Source organism: Amyelois transitella, chromosome 16 (assembly GCF_032362555.1).
Source record: "Amyelois transitella isolate CPQ chromosome 16, ilAmyTran1.1, whole genome shotgun sequence".
NCBI classification, from domain to species: Eukaryota; Metazoa; Arthropoda; class Insecta; order Lepidoptera; family Pyralidae; genus Amyelois; species Amyelois transitella.
In genome coordinates this window covers 5,897,959-5,923,325 of record NC_083519.1, presented here as the reverse complement: position 1 = coordinate 5,923,325, position 25,367 = coordinate 5,897,959, and the positions used below count along the sequence as shown (strand labels likewise).

Sequence of the window (25,367 nt, the reverse complement as noted above, 5' to 3'; positions counted from 1 at the left end):
TAAAGGAAGATTTAAATATGTGACAGCAGATAAACTTCGAAGTTGTATATATGAAACTCTTCCGTACTATATAAGTACTCGTACTTACTGAGTGACAACGCACAGGCGAAACTACTGAGCATAGGAAGTTGAAATTTGGTATGAAGGTTCTTTATGGAGTGTAGGGGACCACTAAGAAAGGTTTTCACGAAATTCCCATGACAATGGAAGGTAACGTATTTTTTCGATTAACCCGGGCGGAGACGCGGCTGCTCTCTAGTCAAAATATAAATATATTGAAATTCAAATTCGCTTTGCAAAAACTTAGCTTGCGAAGACCCTTAGTTATGGTAACGACAGCACAAAATTACAGTCTGATTTAAACTTGTCCTAGGTGAGTACCAGTGTATTTTATTACATACGAGTAAATACTAATGTAAAAAGACAGGTCACATTTACAATGGTTTTGTAAAAAACGGTTTCTAGGATAGCTGAATGGATTTTTTTTTATAAATTTTTACTTTTACTCTCTCGGTAATAACATATTTTATCTGTGTTATTGGTTTTAAGATTAAATCATAAGATTTGGTACGCTGAAATGCAATCAAGAGTCAAGACTACTACATATACATAGGTAATATACCTATGTATATGTAGATAGAGACGAGTTCAAAATATACTTACATTACAGATAAGTAGGTACCTCCAAGGCGATTGGTCAATTGCATACATAAATTAATATTACTACTTTTATAATAATCTTATTGAACTAAAATTATCTCTTACCCTCTACGAAATTAAATAACTTTGCGATTAGTTGAATGAACAGTTATATTATTTCGCTTAGTTGGTTATTTGGTTTTTTAAAGCTTGAAATTGTAAAATTAAATTAAGTAGCTCGATTGACTCGATTACCTGATGTGTACCTTAGTGAACCAATCCTAAAAATCTGTGTACCTCCATCTACATAAAGATTTTTAAATAAAATAGGTACACCCGCCATCCTGACGTCAGGACCGCGGGTGTACCTCTAGTTAGCATCTGAGATAAGCAGCTAGTAGGCATACAAGACTTGTATATATACATAATAACTTCACACGTTTATTCAATTCTTATTGTGCCGATACTTAAAAATATCGTGGACGTTACGTTTTATTTCGATCATAATACCTAATTTTTCGCCGATTAGAAACATTTGTCTATTTTTTAATGACTTTTAACTGTTTCGTTCGTTGCCTTTCTTTAATTCTTGTAGAATGTATTTTTTTACTAGTATAAAGTAAAAGTTTCTTCTTAATAGTTTCGTGTTAGTATTTGGGATTGACAATTTCAAACATCAAACAATCAAGATATTTGTGTAATAAATAAATTTACAAATCAGATAGCTATACATCGAATAAGATCAATTCTTTAAATAGACAAACACACACTGTTTTGTTTTGTGACAGAGTTGTCCCAAAGTGGTTTGATGCTACGTAACCATGAAATGCAAAACTGTAAATAGGAAGAAAAGCGCGCAAACACACACGCACACGCGTCATTATGTGTGTGTGTATGTTCGCGTGTGATTTCCAGCTCAAATTTTACCAATTATTACACCCAAGATACAAGAACATTGTTTCGTTAACATTATTATTCTAATGTCATTTGCCAATTGCATTTCTGTTGTTTCTGCGGTTCCTTTTTTAATTTTTACGGATGTATTGTCAAATATATATAGTACCTATGCGACCAATCTACATACAAAACGAATTGGTATTTAGTAACTTGTACCTAAATATTAGGCGACTAAGGGATAGGCTTAAAAACTTGGGATTTTTTTAGGCGATGGGCTAGCAACCTGTCATAATTTGAACGTCAATTCTATCATTAAGCCACACAGCTGTACGTGGCCGATCAGTCTTTTCAAGATTGTTGGCCATGTCTTAGGGATATAGAAGTGATTGTATGTATGTATGTAGTTAATTTTTTATTGAAGGATAAAGAGGAGCATCTTTTAAAAAAAGGATGAATATGATTTTAAGCCCCGAAACTTCTGAACCAATTTAAATCCATTACGAGGGAGGAAATTCGTTCCGCCCTCAATTCCAGATCTGAGATAGCTTCACTAGGTAGCTATACAAAAAAGCTTTGCTCAATTATGATTAAATAATAAATGCTTAATAGAAACTCATAAATCTGTGGAACTAGAATAAAATGAACTACAAATAAACTAACGTTTAATTTTGTCTTTAATATAAAAATAAATATAATAAATGTAATAGTGATACGAGTAATCTATTACATCATTGTGGTTCACACAAGGTCTATCTAGGCACGAGCTTCAAGAACATCCCTCCCCGGGGGCTAGTCACGACTCGTCGAGGGTCAAACTCCATCACAGTGTTCTCCGTCACCTCCACACGATAATTACTCAACAGTTTCGCTAAACAAATGCGACTCTGCACTTTTGCGAATCGCAAACCTAGAAAATACAATTTATATTTTATTCGAAATGCCGAAGTGATTGGTAATATAATAAGTATCTTAAAAACTAATTTTGTAATCCATATTTGTAATTCCTCAAAAATAACTGTCCTCGTTTAGCATAGATCTGATCATAATCAACGCCAAGCAAATTTGTAAACTTTGCAATTGTCATTACTAAACTATTATTTGGTCATTACTAAACTATTATTGAAAGAAAAAATATATTTATAACCTCTTTGTTTTATATTACTGATTGGATTAGCAATTTCATCTGTGAAAAATAATATTATTTAGGGAGATCATGTCATTTCCTTTAATACATTGGAAGTAACTTACGCCTAAAGGGCCTACGGCACGATGCCGCTGACATCAAAAACTTTACTTTTGCATAAAACAACACTACTCACCTATGCAGTTCCTGGGTCCTATTCCAAAGGGTATATGCGCACATGGATGTCTATTCCTTACATTTTCTGGACTAAATCTTTCAGGATCAAACTTTTCAGGATCGGGATAATATTTTGCATCCCGATGAATAGCCATAGGAGATACTACACACATTTGCCCTTTTTTAATTTCAAGATCCAAACCCGGAAATTTGTAATTAGTTTCCACTCTTCTTTGAAGCGTATCAACTACAGGATAAAGTCTAAGAGTTTCCTCGAAAGCCATTTCCATATATTTCAATTCATTAATACAATCGTAAGTAACTTTTCCATCGAATTTCTTTAAAATGTCGTCTATTTCAGCTAGTAGTTTGTCTTGTACGTCTTTATTGCGAGCTAACTCGTACAACATAAAGGCCATAGTAGTCGCACTAGTTTCATACCCCGCTGCGTAGAACACAAATGCTTGAGCAGCGATCACATCTTCATTAAAATCCAAATGTAATACTTTTTCATCACTACGGCGTACTCCATTGATTTCTCCTTGCTGTCGTAACTCAAGTATTAAATCCATGAAATCTTTTCTCCCTATTGGGCTGCCGTTACGTTCCGCAATTACATTTTTCGTTAAGTCATAGAAAAAAATTTTAAGTGCTCTTGGGAAGAATGACATGTTTATCTTCTTCAAGATACCTGGATACATCATGTCCAATTCTTGTGCATAATTAACTTCGAATATCAATTTATCAAAAGCTTTAATTTGATCTAATAAAGTATCATCTTTATTCATATCAATATCTATACCAAAGGCGCATGATGATATTGTACTCATTGTATATTTTTGAATCAACTTATGGACATCTAGTTCTGGTTGTTTACTCACTAACTTGTTTACATGTTCTAAGAACAGGTCCGCTCCCTTTGTCATTAGATAAGACATGTTTTTCAATTTACCAGACGTAAACAAAGGAGTGAAACGATTTCTCAAAACTCGCCATGTATCTCCATCAGCGTGAAATAGATTTGCTCCTAAACCTTCCTTACTGAATTCGACACCACGTTCAGAAAACAAATCAAAATCTTTTATCATAATTTGTTTTACAAGATCTAAATCTCTTATCAATAAAATAGGTGTAACCATTGCATAAACACCAACAACTTTCTCATCTGGAAATTGCTCGTAAATCTTCTTTACAGTGAGCCCCGCCGATATTCTTCGCATAGCTGATTCGTAGAAATTTCCAAATAATACCATCGGTTCTGGTCCTCGGACTTTCATATTCTTCCAATAATCAAAAGTTCTTGAGAAATAAAAGTAGAGTCCATAAAAAAGCGCTATGAGAGCCAAAAGTAAATAAATCATTTTAAAAACTCACTTGCTGAAACTTGTATCATAAATAAGAATCTTTTGAACTTGTTATCGCAATGAATTGAATATCAATAATTTTTCATTTACTTATATAAGTTTAGATAAGAAGAAAACATTGTTATCTTTCTTAAATTGATTAAATACTTTTATAACATACATGATAACGCAATATATATGTATATATATTTTTATTTATTTGTTAAATATTGTTTTTTGAGTATTTTATTTTTTATTCACATTATTGTAGATTCAACTTGAAATTTACTAAATCCTGAGATGATATTCGAGACGTCAGGTTAAGATTACTAGCATGTTTTCTCGTTATCAAGTTTTTGTACGCTTTAGCGTAGGATTTTACGCCACTGTTATTTGGTAAGTTCTTAAAAAATTAAAATTACGTGAGTCCCCGAGTGAATTTGCTGGACAGCAATAAACTATTTCATTGAAGTTCGCCACCTTAAATCTCTTTTGTGCATTATTCTTACCACTAACGCTTTGCATTATTCTACCAAAGGGAAGAAAAACTCCTATTAATTAGGTACCGTTCCCACAAGAATTTTGGGATATCCTTAGCACAGAGCACGGTAGCTTGCCCTTGTTGAATGTGCTTTTCTCTTTGTATTGGCTTTTACGTCATCAATGGGAAAAAGATATATTATTTTTTTGTTTTTTTAATAGAACATCAGTCTTTTAGACAAAATAAGTAAAAAAAGAAACACCATCTAAAAACACACAAACAAAATGATATGTTGTTATCCACTTAATGACTATCATGACTTGTTGATTCACAGTAATTTTTTGCAGAATTGAATATATAATAAGTAAGTACATTGACTGACTATTGACTCGACTACGTCTGAGTGATGTCTGTTGAAATAGGGATAGGGATGACAAGGTAATTAAACAAGACAACTTAAACCAATATAAATTAGTTAATAACATGGTTATGGTTAGTATACACGTAATTTTAAGTGAATTTTTAGTTTTAATTTGAACGCCCTAAAGGTATTTTATTAATGTAAAATGAGATGGCAAAGGCCATTTAAAAAATCTAATTTTACTACCCAGGTTAATTAAAAAAAGCAAATACTCGTTATTATAGTTCGACTCTTGTGGATTTTGATCTCCCAGGTGATTACAGGAAACAAAAAATCTGGAATTAAATCTTGTTGATTTTGATCACCCAGGTGATTTGCCATTAGGTGATATCAGGACACAAAAATGTGGATTTGATGGAATTTCACACTAAAATATGAATTTTGAAAGATGAATAAACCTAAAAAGGACTTGCCCAAACATTGTGTTATGTAGGTATACTTTGTTACATCACAGGAAATTTTTGTTTATTGATATAATTATTTTGCCAGTGTTTTAGTTGTTGTGAAACAACTCGATTCAATAATCACCAAAAAAATTTGTCATCATGCGTATAGTCAAGATGCTCAGCAGTAACTGGAGCAGAATAGGAATTTTGTTCCCGAAAGGGTTTCAATCTTGTTGCAATCGGGTAGTACCAGCGATTTGCTAATTTTCGTCCTCTGAGAAAAAAAATGAACTGATATGGCGGGATGGGACTGCTTCACTGGCCTGGTATTAAGTTTTCTACTTCCACTGCCCTTTTATCGTGGGCCGATGAAAAATTCCGGAACTCCGCCGACTGTGTGGTGTGGATTATCACGTATATATTTCTTTAAGTATTGGTACTGCGTATCGTACATATATACTTCTATCTGGTCTCATCTTTACGTTCCCCTCTGCCAACTAAAGGTCTTTCTAGAAGGAGGTAATTAAACATCATTGTCTATTTTTATTTAGGTTTTTATTTACTTATAATACAAAACATTTTCTATACACTTCATTAATTACTAAGCGGTCCTTGAATTGTTTGAAAACCTACCGTCTTAACTACGTTAACAATAGTCTTTAGTCACTCGAACAATTTTGAGATTACAATTACTAGAAGTAGGTATTCCAAATAGGAGGCTGCGGCCTGCAAAAAAGAAACAAATATTTTATATAGCCCAATATCGTATAACTGCACCGGAAAATATTCAAACACAGCGTAGTTAGTTTCTATTTAATTTGCAAATTTCCATGATTTTTTGCTAAAATAGACAAATGGTTTTACTTATAGTACCAACAGATATAATCGATTTTTGAAAATAAAAGTAATAATAAAATTACACAAAACGTTTGACTTAGTAATAAGTTAATATATATAGAATAATTGTAAAGCGCCGACTATAACAAGCAAACAGAAAAATGGGATCAGGAATGTTTAATGGCAAACTTAGATCTACTTAGGTAGGTACGTAGTTTTTAGTTCCAAGGCCCTGTAGTAGTTCATTAAACGTTTCCGTTACATTAGCTTTTTGATACGAAGATAAAAGACAATTACTTGTGTATCTTATCTATCTCTAATACTAGATTACTGTAAATAAACTTTATTCTACCTATATACAGGCAGGTATCTATTATTTTTCTTACTGTTTTTAAAGTAACCCTAGACAGAAATGGATATTTCTAACGAAAAATATAAAATCCTCATTTTTTGTCCCTTTTTAAATGATAAAAGAAAAACTTCGATTCTAAGTTTGGATTTCATAAGCAGCGAGCAGCAAGCAGATACTATCGCGCCGCGATAATTATTTGCTTCAAACCATCTTCAACCACCAAAATCTATCAGTAATTTTGTTTAATAACCCTGCAATACGCAAGCTAATAATACATTTTGAATACAGCGAGAATCGTTTATATCGTCAACCATCTACAGCGCTAGCGATACATAAATAAAATAAAGTAAGGAGATGTGTTTGCTCCTGTAACTTACAGAGCTACTCTACTATCTATTGGAATGGACACAAATGCGCTCACCAAGCTTTAGGCCTTACTAGATCTCGTCGGTGAAGGCGCCAATGCATCCCTGCGGCGACATAAGAAGTTAGTGACAAAGTTTCTACAACCATGAAGTTTAAATACAAATAAATTGTTTTATTTGCCTAATATTTCTTTCGATATTCCTTTCGATCACAAAAAGATTATGAAAAAGTTTCCCTGTTGGTCTGGTTGCAGTCGGTCTGCAAATTGTAAAAATCATTCGAGGGAGAGGCTAACAAACTTGGGATTCTACTTTTAGGCGAGGGGCTAGAAACCTGTCTCTATTTGAATCTCAATCCGCCTGCCTCTGCCTACCCCGTAAAGCATAAAGACGTGGATGTATGTATTTATTATAAAAATAAAGGCCTCATACGAAGTCAAGAGATATAAGCCTTACAAAACAAAACTTGGAAAGAAAAAGTATAGGAATATTATGCTTATTTATATTTATCCTCCTTAAGAGTGATTTTTATTCTGGAGCTTCGTATCAAGGGAAGACTAGTCAATTTTCAACAACTCTTTTGACATAAATATTACCGGTAACGAAAGCTCTTAAATAGATATACATAAGTATAAGATTTATTTAAAATAACGATCACATTGTCGAATAATAAGCTACTGCCGCTTCTAAGGTAAAAGTATAGAAGAAGCGGCAGACAAAAAACAAAACACTCTTTGTAACGTTTGATGGTTCGAGGCAGACGACCCCACATGATGAACAGACGATGTAGGTAACTATATAGGTATCCGTATAGGTATTGATAAGTATAACACATATTATTATTCCGGTAAACCACCTACTACAAAGGTTTTTAAGAAGGGATGTAAGATGTGTGACGTAACAACATGACATTACATAAATTTTGCAACATGTTATTATCACAATATTTATGAAATAATCGCTTTTATATCAAAACATTTGCTCTATGTCTCTATCTCATAATTAATTACTAAGATATAAAGTTTATAGGTAGTAACTGTATATTGTATCAGAATGATATTTAAATTATCTTCTTCGTTTGATATGACAAGTGAAATAATAAGTATCTACTTATTCTACCTATAACAGTAGGTACTTACAAGATAACGGAACTTTCCATCTCAGAAAACATTTAAATTAAACTACTTGAACTAAGTACCTATATTACACGATGTAAGTAACCTTGCGAGTGCATCATATTCTTTTCCACGGCTTCGTCCGCATTAGATAGCTTCTTTGGGCAGTTGGTTTATTCTTAAAATAATAATTTGAAATAACCCGTACACAAGCGATTGTGCCCGACCATAGACAATATAAAGGACAGTTCACATACATATACGCGATAGTGGGACAGCAAGGTACAATATACACACACTTTCTACACTAATGAATGAAGTACGCAACACATCAGGGAAAGCTTTAAGGTATTACCTATATTAAATAAGATCTAGGCTCAGATGCTACGGCCATGTAACGAGGAGACCAATGACAACGTAATTAAAAAGATTTCCACGGCAACAAGTAAGGTGAAGGTGAAGGCCAAACATACATGACTGACGAATGTATCTAAGTACATGACATAAAGCTGCTAGGCCTTTAGAAGAAGGATACCTGGCGCCACAGGATTAGAAAAGCGAAGAACTTCCTAGCATTTACAGTATGTACTACAACCGTCGAATTGAATAGAATTGAAAATTAAAAAAATAACTACTTTATTACAAGTGAATTAAAATTCAAAAAACAAAATATCTCCTGCTTCTTTGCTCATACATAATAGTTTGCGGATTCACATGGCGCATTCTGAAAGCCTCAAATATATCCGCGCCATAAATAAATTCTACTTCTGCACGGTGTAATAATATCGGTGTAACTTATAAAAGTGGTAAATATGGTAATACTGTCTGTACCAATCTTGCGTCGTCCCTGACCAGGGGCCCGGAGGTCCTTACCAATAACCACGTTGCTGGTAAATCTGAGAACGCGTCCCGCCGGATCTCCGTGACCCCAGTAACAGGCATATCATAGGTATAATCCATTTGGTTATTAAAAACAACTAGGATAAAAATTAAAAAGAAGGCCTTGTTGAACCTGTGCCTTCCTCCAGCTCCAGTATCATATCAAATTATTATTTATCACAGATAATGTTGTTTAAATAGGATAGATCTAAAACGAATGGATGGATTTAGGTACACGTCTTATCTATTTGTATATTAAGTATAAGTATGATTTTAGATTATGTTCAGTTAATTATACGATAGATGCGACTGTTATTTGTGGAATTTTTGTAAACATTGCTTCACCCGTCATCCCTAGTAGGTACACGTCGACCCTGTTCTACATAGATATCCTAATTGTGAAAATAATGAATCAGCAGTTTTTGTACTTATATGAATGATATGCTGTATGCAACAAATATAAATAAAAATTATTATTTAATTAAGAAAAGTGGGGCCTTTATACCTCCTAGTTAAATTCCGAAGTCGGGTAGGTATAGGACGAAAGGAAAACGAGTAGATAACTCGACGGTATTCCATGAGGAATGTATAAAAAAAGACAATAAATATGTGGCGACATCTCTACGCCACTCGTCGCAACATCCAATCAAACAACTACTGTCAATCATCGCATGGTGACCCTGACGTGATTGGAAGCAACCTTCTTCATCAACTCAAATCCTTACCATCATCAGTTCTCACTCTGCAAGCAGTCTCACAGCAAGCCAGCAACTGGGTATCGCAGCAGGTCCATCGCAGCCGATTCACTGAGCTTCCTGGTCCTGTCTCCACCCGCACTCACTCTCATCGAATTCGGCGATCGACGCGTATACGCAGCCCACGCCTGGATCTCATCGGCGGCGTCTCTTCTCAGCGTGGCAGCTCTGCACGATTCCTACCGAAGTCGACATCGCTCTCAACAGTCTCGACCCACTGCAGACTACGAGTATCATCTCCACTTCCGACTTACTGGAAGACAACCTGGCACTTGCAAGCTCACGCACAGGTTGCACAGCAAAAATAAAAAACCAAGACTTCAGACCTCCGGTCTTGGGGGGGAGTACTGTGGCGACATCTCTACACCACTCGTCACAGCATCCTATCAAACAACTACTGTCAATCATCGCGAAGAAATTGACGCGCTCAACCAATAGTAGCGAAGAATCTAAATCGCGATTTCAAAGATTTCATGGATTGGAGCATAAATACAACTTCCGACACAACATCGTCGGAGACGCAGTTCCCCAGGGATAACACTACAAATAGATAACCTACCTTATGTCTAGAAGAAGGGAGGACAGACATTTGCTCAGCACGAACCTTTAATAAAACCCCATTCAGGGGGAAAAGTCCAAACTTTCAACTTTGTCGTGAAAACTACAAGAAAACGCGACAACTATATTTATTTTCTTATTTTTTATCAAAAACTATTGATAACGCAGAACTTAGTGTAGGGTGACAGATGACAAATCAGTTTTTAGTCTCGGTGTCACGTGCAATCCTCACGAGGACATAAAAATCTGATTGGTCATGTTATTAATATTTAGTTCCCTATAAGACTCGACTTACATATAAAACACAACAACAACAGGCGCACCATGTTCATGCAGCATGCGTATTTATAAGGGTTCAAGGGCCTGTCGGCGTAAAAATCTTTACACCAGCGTTTAATTATCTATAATGTTATCATTTCGCAGGTCAAAAGTTAAAAAATATTTGTAAATATCGCGCTATTTTGGGTTTCAAATATTTGCTTTTAGCTTTTTTATTTTAAGACTATGGAGATATCACAGGAAAAGGATTTCGGAATGGGATGAATAATTCGATGTAAATAATAAACTACCTGTCGATATTACTATTTTTATTATCGTCTGTTTCAAGACAACAGTGCCTTCAGCGAAGGCACACCATACAAGATGCTCGTCAGTACACATCGACTGTGAGTGTTACCATATAAATATCTATACAGCATCTATATGTACATTAGGTGCGCAGCGTCGCGGCCGGCCGGGCGCCCCGCGACTGCGGCGCCGCCCACTATGTGGGCCGCGCCAAGCTTTATATTAGACATCAAGTGGCAGTGCAACCGACTTATGCACGATCGTTACCGTTATTAGAAGATTATTACATTTTAGTGAGAGATATGTAGCGAGAATTATACAAAAAGCTGATTGCTATTTCGACATTTAATACATGTTTGTACGTGCTGATTTTAGTAAAAAAAGTTCATACCCCTGCTACTTACTAAAACACGAAGTTTTCGACCACATATCACTCTCATTTCCACGATATTTATCTCTTAGTAAAAACATGTTTACATTACCAGTCGTTATTCTTATCAGGATTTAGTATAATTACATATTAAATATTATCGAAACCATTAGGCAGCGCGTGTCGGCTGCTAAATTTCAGAATTTTTATACCTCTACCAACACCGTGCCTTCAAGGCATTATCAAATTAAAAGTCGATCACAGAATAAAACGCACTATCCTGAGCTAATAGCTTACATCTCCATATATGTTATTATTAAACAGTACCCTAATAACAAAAATAGGATTTTTGGTAAAAATATTTTTCTCATATTTCCTTAACCGACAAATCGTTAGTTAGAAGTTGTGCCACTATACGGATCAAAATTTATTTATGAAAAATAATGACTTAATTCATACTATCTTGAAAATATAAACCACAGTATATTACAAAAAATTTGAGGATGAGGTTATCGTAATACCAAGATTCGAAAAGCATTAAGAATTTTTAAGTTTAACTACACTAGATGAGTTATACGACGCTACATTAAATATAAAGTATCAAAATCATTCAATATTATAATTAAACCTAAATTTTATGGTCGAAATAAAATGGGACCTATGCACGAATGCTATTGCGAAGATCTGTACGGGGTTACCAAGATGGCGGAAGGTAATACTATAGTACTATGTTAAACATCCTCATACTCGTAATAAATGTACATTTTACGATTGGATTTCCGCAAAAACCGCAAAGCCATCTGTAATGCTTTTATGGAATTAAATTACTACACAAACAATGTGAATCTAAATTATTGTTACTAGTTATTATCTTTTACATAAAAAACTTGAAGTACTAATGAAACTTACCATAAAATTACAAACATATATATCTACTATATTATAAATAAAAATTACAATTATCAAACAGATATTAGATATTAATTTGATATCTACAGCACAAAACAAGATGTCAGAACTTCACAGTCAAGCCACACAGTTAGTAATGTAGAAGTCATGAAAATTGTTATAGTCATGAATTAAACGTAAAGGTGGCTACAAAATGTAGCAGTTTCATATCAAAAAATATACATTCAATGAGATCTTACACGGTGGCATGTCATCATAAGTAAACTTTTACTCAGAAGATGAACTATAGTAATTTACGTTTAATGAAGTTATTTTACAATGGCCGTTAGGCTAAACAAGATAGCAAAATTTCTGAAAACATATTTTGACACATTAGACAGACAAATTAATTCAATATGCTTTTAATAAAGTGTTCGATGAACACAAAGCTCTTTAATTGAATGAGGAATATTGATTTGTGATGACTTTAGCGTCAGTACCAAACATGGAGATCTTACAATGATCTTAACTCTGTAAGTTACTAATAAAATTAATGTTCTAAATTGTAGTGTGTTCTATATATAATACATAAAATAAAATAGTCGTTTAATGGGTCAATATTATATGTTTGTTTTTATTTATTTTTTAATTTGTTTATCTTTACTGAAGTAACGATAATAGACCAGGCAAAAAATTGCATTGATTGATTCGAAATGAATTAATGATTTGACATAATCTCACCCCAAATAATAAAAAAAATGAATCGCTAAATAAGTTGGTAAGCGCATAACTCAAGAACGCCTGGACCAATTTGGCCAATTCTTTTTTATTAATATTCGTCGAAGCTCAAGGATGGTTTTTACGGCGAAAAAATACCCAAATAATTGCCTGAAAAACCTTAAAAACAGTCCTTTTCTTTATCCCATACAAACGTTTTCTAACTAATACGAACAGTCAATTTGAGCTTTATTGCTAAAGTATAAAGTTCACTGTTGTCTTAGCAATGTAGGTCTAATAGATAGGAACAAAAAACTGTCATATTACAAATCTTTTTGACAGAACGAAGTCTGTCGGGTCCGCTAGTAATAAATAAAAATAAGTAGCCTTGTCCGAAACTGGCCAAGTACAATTACCTAAGAAATGTTTTGAACCTCCAATGACGCCAGTGCTGATCTAATAATGTGTAAATAAAATAAAAATGAACCATTCAGATATTGAATGCTATAAACAGCTCACATCAGACACACAAAACCACAAACGTGGCTTTTACGAATATAAGTGATAGTTGGATTGTAAACCAAGCGATGTGATGAGAAAGCGATAATGAATAATTATAAATTGAGTCACACTGTTCATAAAAAAATGGTTTTTGATTGAGACTTAAATGTGTGCTCAGTCTACACTAGACAGCCTCAACTGAAAACTACAGCGCATAGACATAATCACGTTATTGCACATATCTTATTACTTCGTCCCCTTTGTCATCGGTGAATGGCGGTGCGAACACAATATTGAACCTTATTGCCAGCACATAAGGTTTATCCGAAACGATCGTCAGTGACCGCACCCGGCGGCGCGCCTAAATATTGAACCTTACTTCTTGCTACACAAAGTTTAATTTCACTTGATGACAAAGAACCCGCTCCGGAGGACGCTAGCAGTTAATCGATCGCCATTTCTATCGTTTCTAAATCGATACCACAATTACATATTACGAAAACCACGTCTACCAAATAGATACTGTCATACTACAAGCGTTTGTTCCGGTTGTCTTCCCTAAACACCTGCTTTTATTTCTCAGAACAATAACTCAGCAAACTCGCTAAAAAAAAACATAGAACCATGTTTTACTCATAAGAACATTATTGCAACTTGAAGAAAACCGTGCCCGTTCTAAACTGCACAAATGCGAATAACTAACTACGGCCTACGATTCTCTTAGAGTACACATACATACATAAAATCACGCCTCTTTCCCGGAGGGGTAAGCAGAGACTACCTCTTTCCACTTGCCACGATCTCTGCATACTTTCTTCGCTTCATCCACATTCATAACTCTCTTCATACAAGCTCGGCGGTTTCGTGTACTTTTGACCTGACCCTTTACCAGGACGTTCTTAATTTGATCAAGATACGTTCGTCTAGGTCTTCCCACTCCGACCTTTGCCTCCACACTCTCCTTGTATATCTGCTTAGTCAACCTGCTTTCATTCATCCTCTCCACATGACCGAACCATCTTAACATACCCTTTTCTATTCCTGTAACTACATCTTCTTTCACATCACAACATTCCCTTATCACGCTGTTCCTTATCCTGTCACTCAATTTCACACCCAACATACTCCTTAACGCTCTCATTTCCACTGCATTTATTCTGCTTTCATGCTTCTTTAGCCATACCCAACTTTAACTCCCATAACTTGGAAACTATCCAAAAAGGCTCGACTGGCTGCTCATAAAGGCATGCAAAGCTCCATTCACCATGTTCCCCGCGTTCACTCTCCTTTCAATATCACTATCATACTTGCCATCTGATGTAAACTTTGATCCTAGATATACAAACTCTTTCACTTGCTCCACTTTTATTCCTCCAATCAAAATATTACATGCTGTCATTTCTTTCTCCATTTCAAAAACCAGTGTTCTAGTTTTACTTACGTTCACTTTCATTCCTTTCTCTTTTAAAGCTTCATGCATACAGTTTACCATCTCCTGTAACTCCTCCGCTGATGACGCCAGTATAATCTGATTGTCGGCGTAGAGCAGACATTTGACGAGTAACTCATTCATCCTTAATCCACTTTCAGACTCTTTCAAATCTGTCAAACAACTATCCATAAATAGGTTGAACAGCCACGGTGACGCAACACATCCTTGCCCAACGCCTTTCTCAATCTTAAACCACTCAGTGTGCGCTCCGTTTATCCTGACACAAGCACTCTAATCCTCATATAAGGATTTCAGTGCTCGTATTAAGAGACTGCTCACCCCATGCATAGAAAGTGCAGACCACAATTCATTCCTCTCAACTCTGTCATAGGCCTTTTCCAGATCTACGAATGTGCAATAGACTTTTTGACTCTTGGCCAAAAACTTTTCGGCTATGCACCGCAAGGAAAAGACCTGATCAGTACATTCCATTCCCTTTCGAAATCCCGCTTGAGCATCCCATATTTTGTCATCAGTTTCATTCCTGACTCTATTAATCAATATCTCTTAGAGTAATGTACATTATATTGATTGCTAACACGCTCTTACTGCGAGGGAAAATATCGTCAGGTGAAAATAACCTACACACTAACTAGATCCCAAAAATTAACCACAGAAATGGACGTCTCAAATTTGTTTTATTATTCAATTATAATAGAACAATTCATAAACAATATAGGCAAAAGGTAACCTTGAAACAAGGTACTCTTTTATGTTAAAATGTTTCGTAGAATTACGAATGACCTATCAACTATATACAAACATCAGCCTTTCTAAACAAGCCTACACATTGGACCGCTATAAAATGAGACAGCACACATTTTCGTCTATAATTTTCATTTTTTCGTATGAACAGTATAACCTATTGTTAAGCGCCTATCCCACTTACTAATTCAAAAAAGTGAAAAAACATAACATGAAGATGCTAAATGTTATTTCACTGAACTGAATTAGATACTCAATGATTTGGGCCGTCTGAATTAAATCAATGGCATATTGGTTTTGAGCCCCTATTAGACGATGCTATTTCCAGTACACGTGTTTCAGCCTCTCATTCTAATTAGCAGTCAGCAAGGCTTTTGTCACTGGATCAATGTGACACATTAGTGTAATAGGGGCTTTACGAGTATGATGCGATGCTCAACGAAGTAGAGAAGGGTGTTTACTCTGTGTAGTCCCACCAGTCCTTCTCGTAGCCCTCGTTCACGTGTTCTAGCAGCACCTTGCGCCGACTGTCGCAATATCTGGAAACAATATTACATTTTTAAATATGAATTGCGTCATCGGAAGACTTTTGTAGAGCAATGAATTGTGTTAATACATAACAGGGATCATATAATGCGGTCATATATTTGTAGCTGTTCACACAATTTTATATACATAAAAACTTGAACACATTGCGGGCATCATTAAAACGTTCAACATCAAAAAACGCACTAAGTCCATTTATATAGATATAAAGTAGTCAGCCCTCTTGGTAGTATAAAACTTCTGGCCCGTCAATGGTTCATAGCATGCATTAGGTATGTGCCCTACTCACCACAATTTGAGAAAGCAAATTACTTAGTATCCAACTTCTTTTTTTCACCGTGTGGTTCCCGGCACTAATAGAAAAAAGGATAGGACCACTCCATCCCTTTCACATAGATGTCGTAAAAGGCGACTAAGGGATAGGCTTATATACTTGGAATTTCTCTTTTAGGCGATGGGCTGGCAACCTGTCACTATTTAAATTCCAAGCTAAACTACTGAACGTGGCCTTTCAGTCTTATAATGAATGTTGGCTCTGTCACTCTGCAAGGGTATATGCCCGCACAGACGTGATTATTTATATATATATATATATATATATATATATATATATATATATATATATATATATATATATATTATGTTATGTAAGTATTCACCTGTATTTGTCCTGCACCTTCTGCTTGATATCGGCGAGGTTCTCGCTAGTGATGTCTCGCTCGAGGTACTCAGACAAGGTCTCAGTAGCTGACTCCAGGTCCCGCTGGTTGTCCTCGAAAATCACCGACTGGTTGTTCTTGCGGAGGTAGTACGCGAACACGTATGTATACATCAGCGTCTGCCGGCACTGGCATAGGATGTCCACGGCTTTTTTCAGGAATTGCACCTGCAAATTGAATAAACGAATGAGTTACTCTTGAAAGGACATTAATTATATAACATATAAACAATAAACAATCATTACATACGTACAAGATAAGTAACATGTATAATCATAGATAATTTTATTATTCCCGGCACTTGACCTGCTAACGGGGCTATGGAGATCAAAATGGATGGATTTACACGCGATTAACTATCGCTGTTTCGCTTTTCATTATGAGGTGAAACGGGACCGCGATAGTTTTTCACGCGATAAAAACGGCGTCGCGCGAGCCATGCTACGAGGGCTGGGTCGTCATAGGCGGCGGAGAAGTCAAGTGTTGCTGGTTTAACTCAATAACATCATTCATACCTCGATCCAGCTCATATTGTGCTGCTGCATCTCCTCCATCTTCTCCTTGACGGACGCGTACAGTTTGGACTCGAAGCGCAGCGACTGCATGTGGTTCATGTAACGGTTGCAATAGAACAAGTAGCGTTGTAAAGCCGCGCGGGAACGCTCTTGGGCGTCGCGAGCCGCTTTCGCTTCGTCTTCGTCGTATCTGGAATTGTCATTTGGTTTTTAAAGCTGGTATTTTGTTTGCACGAGGTTTCATTATAATCTATAGATCTTGGTTTTCATTGCGCAGTGTTCATTTTACATACATACATATACATATGGTCACGTGTATATCCCTTATGGGCTAGACAGAGCCAACAGTCTTGAAAAGGCCGAAAGGCACAGTTCAGCTATTTGGTTTAATGATAGAATTGAGATTCAAATAGTGACAGGTTGCTAGCAGATCGCCTAAAAAAAGAATCCCAAGTTTGTAAGCCTATCCCTGAGTCGCCTTTTACGACATCCATGGGAAAGAGATGGGGTGGTCCAATTCTTTTTTGTATTGGTGCAACACGGCACATTTCATTTCCAATAGCCAATAAATAAGCTCATCCATGGGAAGGAGGGAAGCGGGTCAGATCACACCTGGATAGTTTCAGTAGATAACGCAAATGATGAAAACTTGAACCCACCTATTACAGTTGTACCAACTGCTCCCGTGTGGCTCCCAGGGGCCAAGGCACACCCAGCAGAAGTCGGCCTTGCAGTTCTGATTCTTGCACACCATGTGGTTGCAGCCGCCGTCCTTCTCTATGGTCACGTTGCACTTCGGACACTCCTTCGTGTTCGCCGCTATCCAGTTAGACGTCTCGGAGTCGTCATCGCATTTCTACAAAAAGAAAATATATAATGGAGGTGGTACTTAAGGATTTTCAAAGACAAAGAGTTTTTTGGAGGTATACCTACATGCGCACATATATTTATAGTGTTATAAATGTTATTTGATGGTTTTGATTTATTAGACAGAATGTAAATTTGGTCATGACATGACATGCAAATCTAGATTAAACACTTGGCAATAGCATGACTAGACTATTGGAATTCTCCTAGTCTCCGTGCTCATAGTGAGGGTGGATTTTGTAGAAAGTCAAGAAAGAATGGACTGATAAAAAAAAAAAGAAAACACCATAAAGTTATGATATAACAGACCTTGATCCACTTCCGCAGCAGACAGCACCGCACGGGGTCGTGCCAGTTCTCGCCGCACGCGAAGCAGAACGTGTGTCCGCAGCGACACGTCACGGGCGCGGCTTCCACGTAAGCCACTTTGATCGCGTTGCTGCAATCCGGCGATGGACACCAGCGTAACAGTCGATTACACTAAAAACACATTTTTAAATAAATCTAGATTTTGCCATTCATCAGAGGACAAAGCCAACAATATGCCTTGAGGCATTATTCCTATTAAAACAACTGAAAATCATTTCAAGGAAATTCATTGCGTATTTCATTAGCCATATTCGGGGCTACCGAATATGGCTAACGAAATACGAAGTTCGACAAAGCATGCTTATCTTCCATCCCTGGGATTAACCTGCTGGTTTCTGTTAAAATAGTTAAGTTTTTTGTGAAAGCAATGGCTTATGGATACAAACTACATGTACCAAATTATACATACATACATACATACATATGATCACGTCTATATCCCTTGCGGGGTAGACAGAGCCAACAGTCTTGAAAAGACTGAATGGCCACGTTCAGCTATTTGGCTTAATGATAGAACCGAGTGCCGTGTGGTTCCCGGCACTATTACAAAAAAGAATAGGACCACTCCATCTCTTTCCCATGGATGTCGTAAAAGGCGACTAAGGGATAGGCTTATAAACTTAGGATTCCTCTTTTAGGCGATGGGCTAGCAACCTGTCACTATTTGAATCTCGGTTCTATCATTAAGCCAAATAGCTGAACGTGACCAAATTATAGGTACATGATAACAAATCCACATGGTATACCTCAACAAAGCTGTTGGTGATGATGTGCTGGTACTTCAACTTGACCCGCGGCTCCCGCACCAGCCGCATGACGGTCGCGTCGTCCACCAAAATGTCGCACTCGTGCGCGGCGCACGCTATCGTTTGACCCTGAAAACCATTGTGATTAAGCAAATGACTTCTGAATAATATTATCAATTTCATTTTATACTTATCGAAAAATGACAACTTTTATCTTTTCTTTCGTATCTTTCTCATGGATGTTGTAAGAGGCGACTAAGGGAACATACACTTTCATCTAGCTCAACAATCCAAGGCTGAACACCAAAAAACATGATGACATATTAAAATAAAAATTGTATTCTTTTATATAACAAAATTATATTAATAATCATGTATAATAGAATGTATGTGTTTACCCGATTCAACATTCAGTAGACTTGAGTGATATTGCATAACCTTAGTTTTAAAGTACAACAAAAGAAAACAAAAAGTTAATTGGTTGCGTCTTCCTGCTAGTCACGCAATTTTGTTTAGGTAAGTAAGTTTAAAAGTGGAACGCGGCAGTGAACCTTATTACAATTCATCATTAAAAGCCAATGCAAATCGAAGAATTGCGTAATTCTACTTATGAATTCATTTGTATGGTATTTATGACCTACTAAATCTAGTCGCGTGTATTGAGCCATGGAAGTTCTTTACTTTTTCACAAAATTTAAAACGAAACAATGGTCAGAAAATTACTTTATATTATACAGACCCACATTTTCTCTGTCTGTATTTATGCCTTAATCGCAGAAAATTGCAGACAGATTTTGTTCCTGTTTGTTTGTCGTGCGAAGCGGGAGCCTGAGGGTCGCAAACCAAATAATGTATGATACTCTCAGTTTAAACAAAAAATTTAATTTAAAAAACTTACTAAGCCTTCCTCCATAATTTTAGTAGTTAAATATTCGCACCAGCACTGTGTGCAAAACCTGTGTCCGCACTCCAACCCCGTCATCATCTATAACAATATCTTATAATTACATTTTTTTTAGATTCAAACAATATTTTTATAAATTTACATAAGACTCTAGCTGCTTGTGTCTTCATAAATATTGTAATGGGATTTGTTTAAACACAAATTATTTGACAGTCTTATAAGGCTGTGACACAACTGATAAGACATAAAAACAATAAATTTTAAAATGGTAACAAATTCAGGAAACATACCGTCAAAGGTAAAATTGTAAAACATATTTCACATTCCTCTGTACCAGATGTTGATATCCGCCTAGGTAGCTGAAAAAAAAAATTATACTTTTTTTTAATTAAGAAGAGCTAGGTGTCCCTTTGTTTTCAGAAAGAAACCTGATTCTCAAGAAAATTTATTTATCATTGTTATCAAACAAAACTTGGATAAACTAAAAATTGGCTAGGGCTGTGCATTGATTTTACAGCCAATCAGTCAGTTGGTATACTTTTTAAAAAATTGTAAAAATAATAAATTAATATAACCTAGAAAATTGAATACATTTAGCTTTTCAACAAACTGCAAACTTATAATATATCTTTTCAATAACTCACCAACTTGGGATCTTATATATAAAAATCTCATGTCAAAATGTTTGTTTCCATCCATACTTTGAAACGGCTTGACCAATTCTCATTAAATTTTGTGAGCATATTGAGAAGGTCTGAGAATCGGCCAACATCTATTTTTCATACCCCTTAGTTATAAGTGTTGTCTACCCTTAACATTTTTTTTAGACTAGAAATTACTTAAAACATACATACATAAATGCACGCCTCTTTCCCGGAGGGGAAGGCAGAGACTACCTCTTTCTACTTGCCACAATCTCTGCATACTTCCTTCTTAAAAAAAATTATTTATAATTGGCAAAACAATGTTTGCCGGGAAAGGTAGTTATGTTATAGGTTTACTAAGCTACTTTACCTTTGGCCTTTGTATCACTGGTTTTCTGAATGGATTAATGACTCTAGCTTCAGAGAACAACTGATCTTGGTCCCCATCATAGAACCGCTCCATGAGCTTTTCCTTGTCCCATTTGAAGTGATTTAAAAGTATGCGTGTTGTTGTTGCTGGTATCTATGGGAATTAGATTTAATATGATTGTAAGTTTATTTGTCTATTTGAAACAAATGATATGAAAATGTAAATCATAGTTTAAAAATAATAATATTGAGAAATTGTAGTTTGCTAGATAGTTATTATGTAAAAAAATAAAAATAATTTTATTTATTTTATAAGGTATTATAGGTACAAAATAATGTCTTGAGAACTGTATGCAACATATAAGAAGCCTTCAACTGCTAGAATTACAGATGGCATGGACTATTTCGAAATAAAGTGGGTGTTCCACTTAGCTATAATTGGAGGTCCTACATGATTCAATAACTAATTTAAACAAGTAAAATAGCATTGAGGTGTTTAATTCAATTTCACTTGATTGAATTAGATACTAGGAATAATTATAATGTTGTAATCACAGTAATCTTGGCATGATAGCAATTTTTTAAATTGTTTTAATGTAAGCTTGGAACATTATTAATAATAATAATAATAATAAATCTTTATTTTTTCTCTCTCACATAGAATTACACAGTTAAAAAATAAGAAGTAAGATGAACCATGCAGTTACAAAATAATGATCTATGTGAGAGACTGGTGTCTGTACTAGGAAAACCTGTATGACAGATTACCAGCCTCTCCTACTCTGAACCAAGTGTATACAATGCAGGTAAACCTTACACTAGTTTAAGTACATTTGGTATGTACCTGTCTATAAAAACAAAAGAAACAAAAGAAAAAAAAAATGTAAGAATTATGAAATAAAACATAATACCTAAGTAATAATAAAACGAAATGAACGTAAGGACATATACCCATCACGAATCCAAAACAAAATAATTTTAGTTTTTAAGCAGGGATTTCTAATAAATTTTCTGTTTCTTCATAAGTTAGAGATTTCAACCAAGAAGAGGTAGTTTTCTTACAATTAAATTTAGTAAGCCGATAAATAGATAGGGTCGTGTTAATTTTATTGTATAAATATTTGCCTAAAAAGCCAAAAAATCTTTGAGCAAATGCAGTAGACCACTGATCAGCTGCAGCAACACGATAACCGCGGCGTCTCAGTGCGAAAGCTGCGGGATTATAATTGAGGCGGGAATGTTGTCTAAGGATAACGTTAAGGACAAATAGTTGTCTTACAGTAAGGACCTCAGTTAGACCATACAGATCCTCAGTAGGAAAACGATATGGCAGAAAGAAGCAGACCTTTAACACCGCTCGTTGAGCTCTTTCAAGTGAGAGTAGGTTGGTTTTAGGTATACCTCCCCACACAGTGATGCAGTAACCTATAATTGATTGACATAGAGCAAAGTACACCATTCTTACAATGTTAACATCAGCAATGTGTCGTAATTGTTTGAAAATAAAGATGAGCTTTCGTACTCTAGTCGTAAGTAAATTTAAATGATAATTAAAGCTTAACGTATTGTCAATCACAACGCCGAGATACTTAATGTTGTAGGTTAACAGAATTTTACTACATGGACATGTCTGATCAGATCGGCACATATGTGCCACTATGGAGTATTTGTCATGTATAGCATTATTGATGTTTCTAATGGAGAAAGGTATATATTTTGTTTTGTCAACATTGAGTGTTAGGCCGTTATCAGAGAGCCAAGAACAGACTTTATTGAAACCTTTTTGGGCATATTGATATACTTGGTCCCAAGTATCTCCGTGGAAGACGAGAGCTGTATCATCAGCGAAAGTTATAATTTTGCCATTTGGCAGATCCAAGTTACATAAATCATTAATAAAAGTTAGAAATAGAGTGGGACCAATTACACTGCCCTGTGGTACACCATAATTAATTGGTAAATCACCACTTTTGTACTCTCCAACTCTAACTCTTTGAAGCCTACCATACAAATAATCCTGAAAAAGTTTCAGAGGGATATCACGAATTCCCAATCTCTCTAATTTTGTCAGTAGAAGAGGCGTAGAGACTGTGTCAAAAGCTTTAGCTAGGTCAAGGAATATAACCAAAACTTTCTTTTTCACATCAAGTTTGGCAACAATAAAATCAGTCAGGTTATGTACTGCATCATTTGTAGAAATTTTGGCTCTGAAACCAAATTGGGAATCAGAAATAAGTTTCTGGCTTTCCAAATAGTGAACAAGACGTTTATTTATAAGTTTTTCTGCTATTTTTGCCAATATTGATAGGAGAGAAATAGGTCTATAGTTATTGACACAGTCTCTTTCGCCATTCTTGTGTATTGGGATCACTTCGGCGAGTTTAAAATCATTTGGAAAGGTGCCAGTGGAAAACATAAGATTGAAGATATGAGTTAGTGGTGGAACAAGAATGTTATGATATCGTTTAAGGAAATCGCCTGAGATGTTATCACGTCCAAAAGAGTGGTCTTTTTTGAGACTAAAGATCACATTTCCAACCTCAGCGTCGTCAGTAGGTGTTAGAAAAAATGTAGAAGAATGAGGAGGACAGAGGTGTAAAGACCCATGGGGCGCAGCACTAGGCATCGATTTCTCTGCTAGATTTTTTCCTATCGAGACAAAGTACTGGTTTATGTCATTAACCGATTTACTCGGGTTTGATTTAGATACGAGGTCAGAGGCTGATTGCGAACTACTTCTATTAAGATTAGTACATTGTTTAATTGTATCCCACAATTTTTTATTGTTAGTTTTAGCAGCATTTTGTATTAGTTCTTTTTCATATTCGTTCTTTCTTTTCTTCAAAAGCCAATTACAAAAATTTCTATCACTGTCACTAATAATTTGAATCTCAATTCTATCTTTAAGCCATACAGCTGAATGTGGCCTTTTAGTCTCTGTGAGACTGTGACTGTGATTTTTGTACTATCTACCCTACATGTAAGGGATAAAGAAGTGATAATGTGTGAATTTCTTCTTTTATAACCATAATTTACAGTTTGCAAACAATACACACAGAATAACATAAACTTATATACTGGACCAAGCACAATCATAGTTTTCATTATTACTTTCCTTGCCAATTTTATCAAAAGAAGACGATTGTTGTTATGACGCACAAAGGAAGCAGGTTTCTAGGCCATCATCTTTATGATTGGATGGCCAAACGTTTTGTGTTTTCCGTGCGAAAAAAATTCGATATAGATAAAAGGTCAAAAAGCTTGACAATAAATCCTTACACAATGCCAAAGTACCTATCTACTGAAGCATTCCTACGTTCAAGTTACCCCATTCAATTATTCCATTGTTTACTACTAAAGTACTGACCTCCACTACAGTGTTCACGTCTTTAATGCAATCAACCATGTGCTGAACAATTTCCTCCGTCGATAACACTTCGTATGGATATTCTTCCAGTTCCGTTTGTCGTTCCCTAGTACTGTGGGTCTCAACGTCCATTGCAAAGTCGACATCGTCTCCACTGGACTCGTTACCAGAATCCACATCATCCTTGGTGTCATCTTCAGAGTCCATAGTCGAGACGTTGACGAAATAAGTAAACTAGATAATATGGGTACAGCCAAAGCACGTCTAATGATGAAATAATTACACCTAAGATTTAGGAAAGGTCAACAATGAAGAAAATAGTTCACCCACGGTCTGCCAAAATCTCTGACGTATGGGTGGCAGTGTCTATGACGTCACTCTTGCTTTGCCTTTATCTATGGAAGTATTATTTTTTTGATATCAATAAAGCTTAAGCAATTTATTTACAATGCCACTCAGAATCAAAACATAATATTTCTCCTGCGGTCAGATGCCGACTGCTGAGGGAATAATTTTAAAATTTCTTCTTCCAGAAACCCTATGTACCCAGGTAGCATATGTAGGTACCCATACTTATATATAATATACTTTTATTACACAAGGAGATCGTTACGTTAGGTTCCAATTAGAGTACTTATTAACCGCCTTCAAAAAAAGGGTGGAGAACCACCTTTTTTGACCTTTATGTATGTCGCGATTATAGTTTTTCGCTGAACCGATTTTCAGGAAAATGTTTACATAGATAAAATTTCT

The 25,367-nt window shown here is 35.6% G+C and overlaps 2 protein-coding genes and 1 long non-coding RNA gene across 4 annotated transcripts; 1 reads left to right on the top strand and 2 right to left on the bottom strand.

The window, feature by feature from the left end:
- The first annotated feature begins 328 nt into the window (after positions 1-328).
- On the top strand, positions 329-7,223 carry LOC132902610 (uncharacterized). The gene is made up of 2 exons (XR_009657185.1): positions 329-373; positions 7,036-7,223. It is a non-coding gene; the product is annotated as an uncharacterized LOC132902610 (long non-coding RNA).
- LOC106129716 (cytochrome P450 6B6) lies at positions 2,193-4,281 on the bottom strand. Its single transcript, XM_013328369.2, has 2 exons — positions 2,856-4,281; positions 2,193-2,443 (listed from the first exon to the last, which is right to left on the bottom strand). The coding sequence occupies exons 1-2, from the start codon at positions 4,195-4,197 to the stop codon at positions 2,286-2,288; spliced, it is 1,500 nt and encodes a 499-aa protein (XP_013183823.2). The 5' UTR covers positions 4,198-4,281; the 3' UTR covers positions 2,193-2,285.
- Positions 6,033-24,988, bottom strand: LOC106129696 (E3 ubiquitin-protein ligase ariadne-1). 2 transcript variants are annotated; one of them, XM_013328341.2, is made up of 11 exons: positions 24,615-24,988; positions 21,249-21,401; positions 20,525-20,593; positions 20,229-20,315; positions 19,331-19,459; positions 18,525-18,695; positions 18,008-18,204; positions 17,349-17,538; positions 16,774-17,000; positions 16,030-16,107; positions 6,033-6,193 (listed from the first exon to the last, which is right to left on the bottom strand). In XM_013328341.2, the coding sequence occupies exons 1-11, from the start codon at positions 24,819-24,821 to the stop codon at positions 6,160-6,162; spliced, it is 1,542 nt and encodes a 513-aa protein (XP_013183795.1). In that variant the 5' UTR covers positions 24,822-24,988; the 3' UTR covers positions 6,033-6,159. The 2 variants fall into 2 exon arrangements, with proteins under 2 accessions (XP_013183795.1, XP_013183796.1); XM_013328342.2 differs by lacking the exon at positions 6,033-6,193 and having other exon boundaries at positions 11,488-16,107; positions 24,615-24,987.
- Between the last annotated feature and the right edge of the window lie 379 nt (positions 24,989-25,367).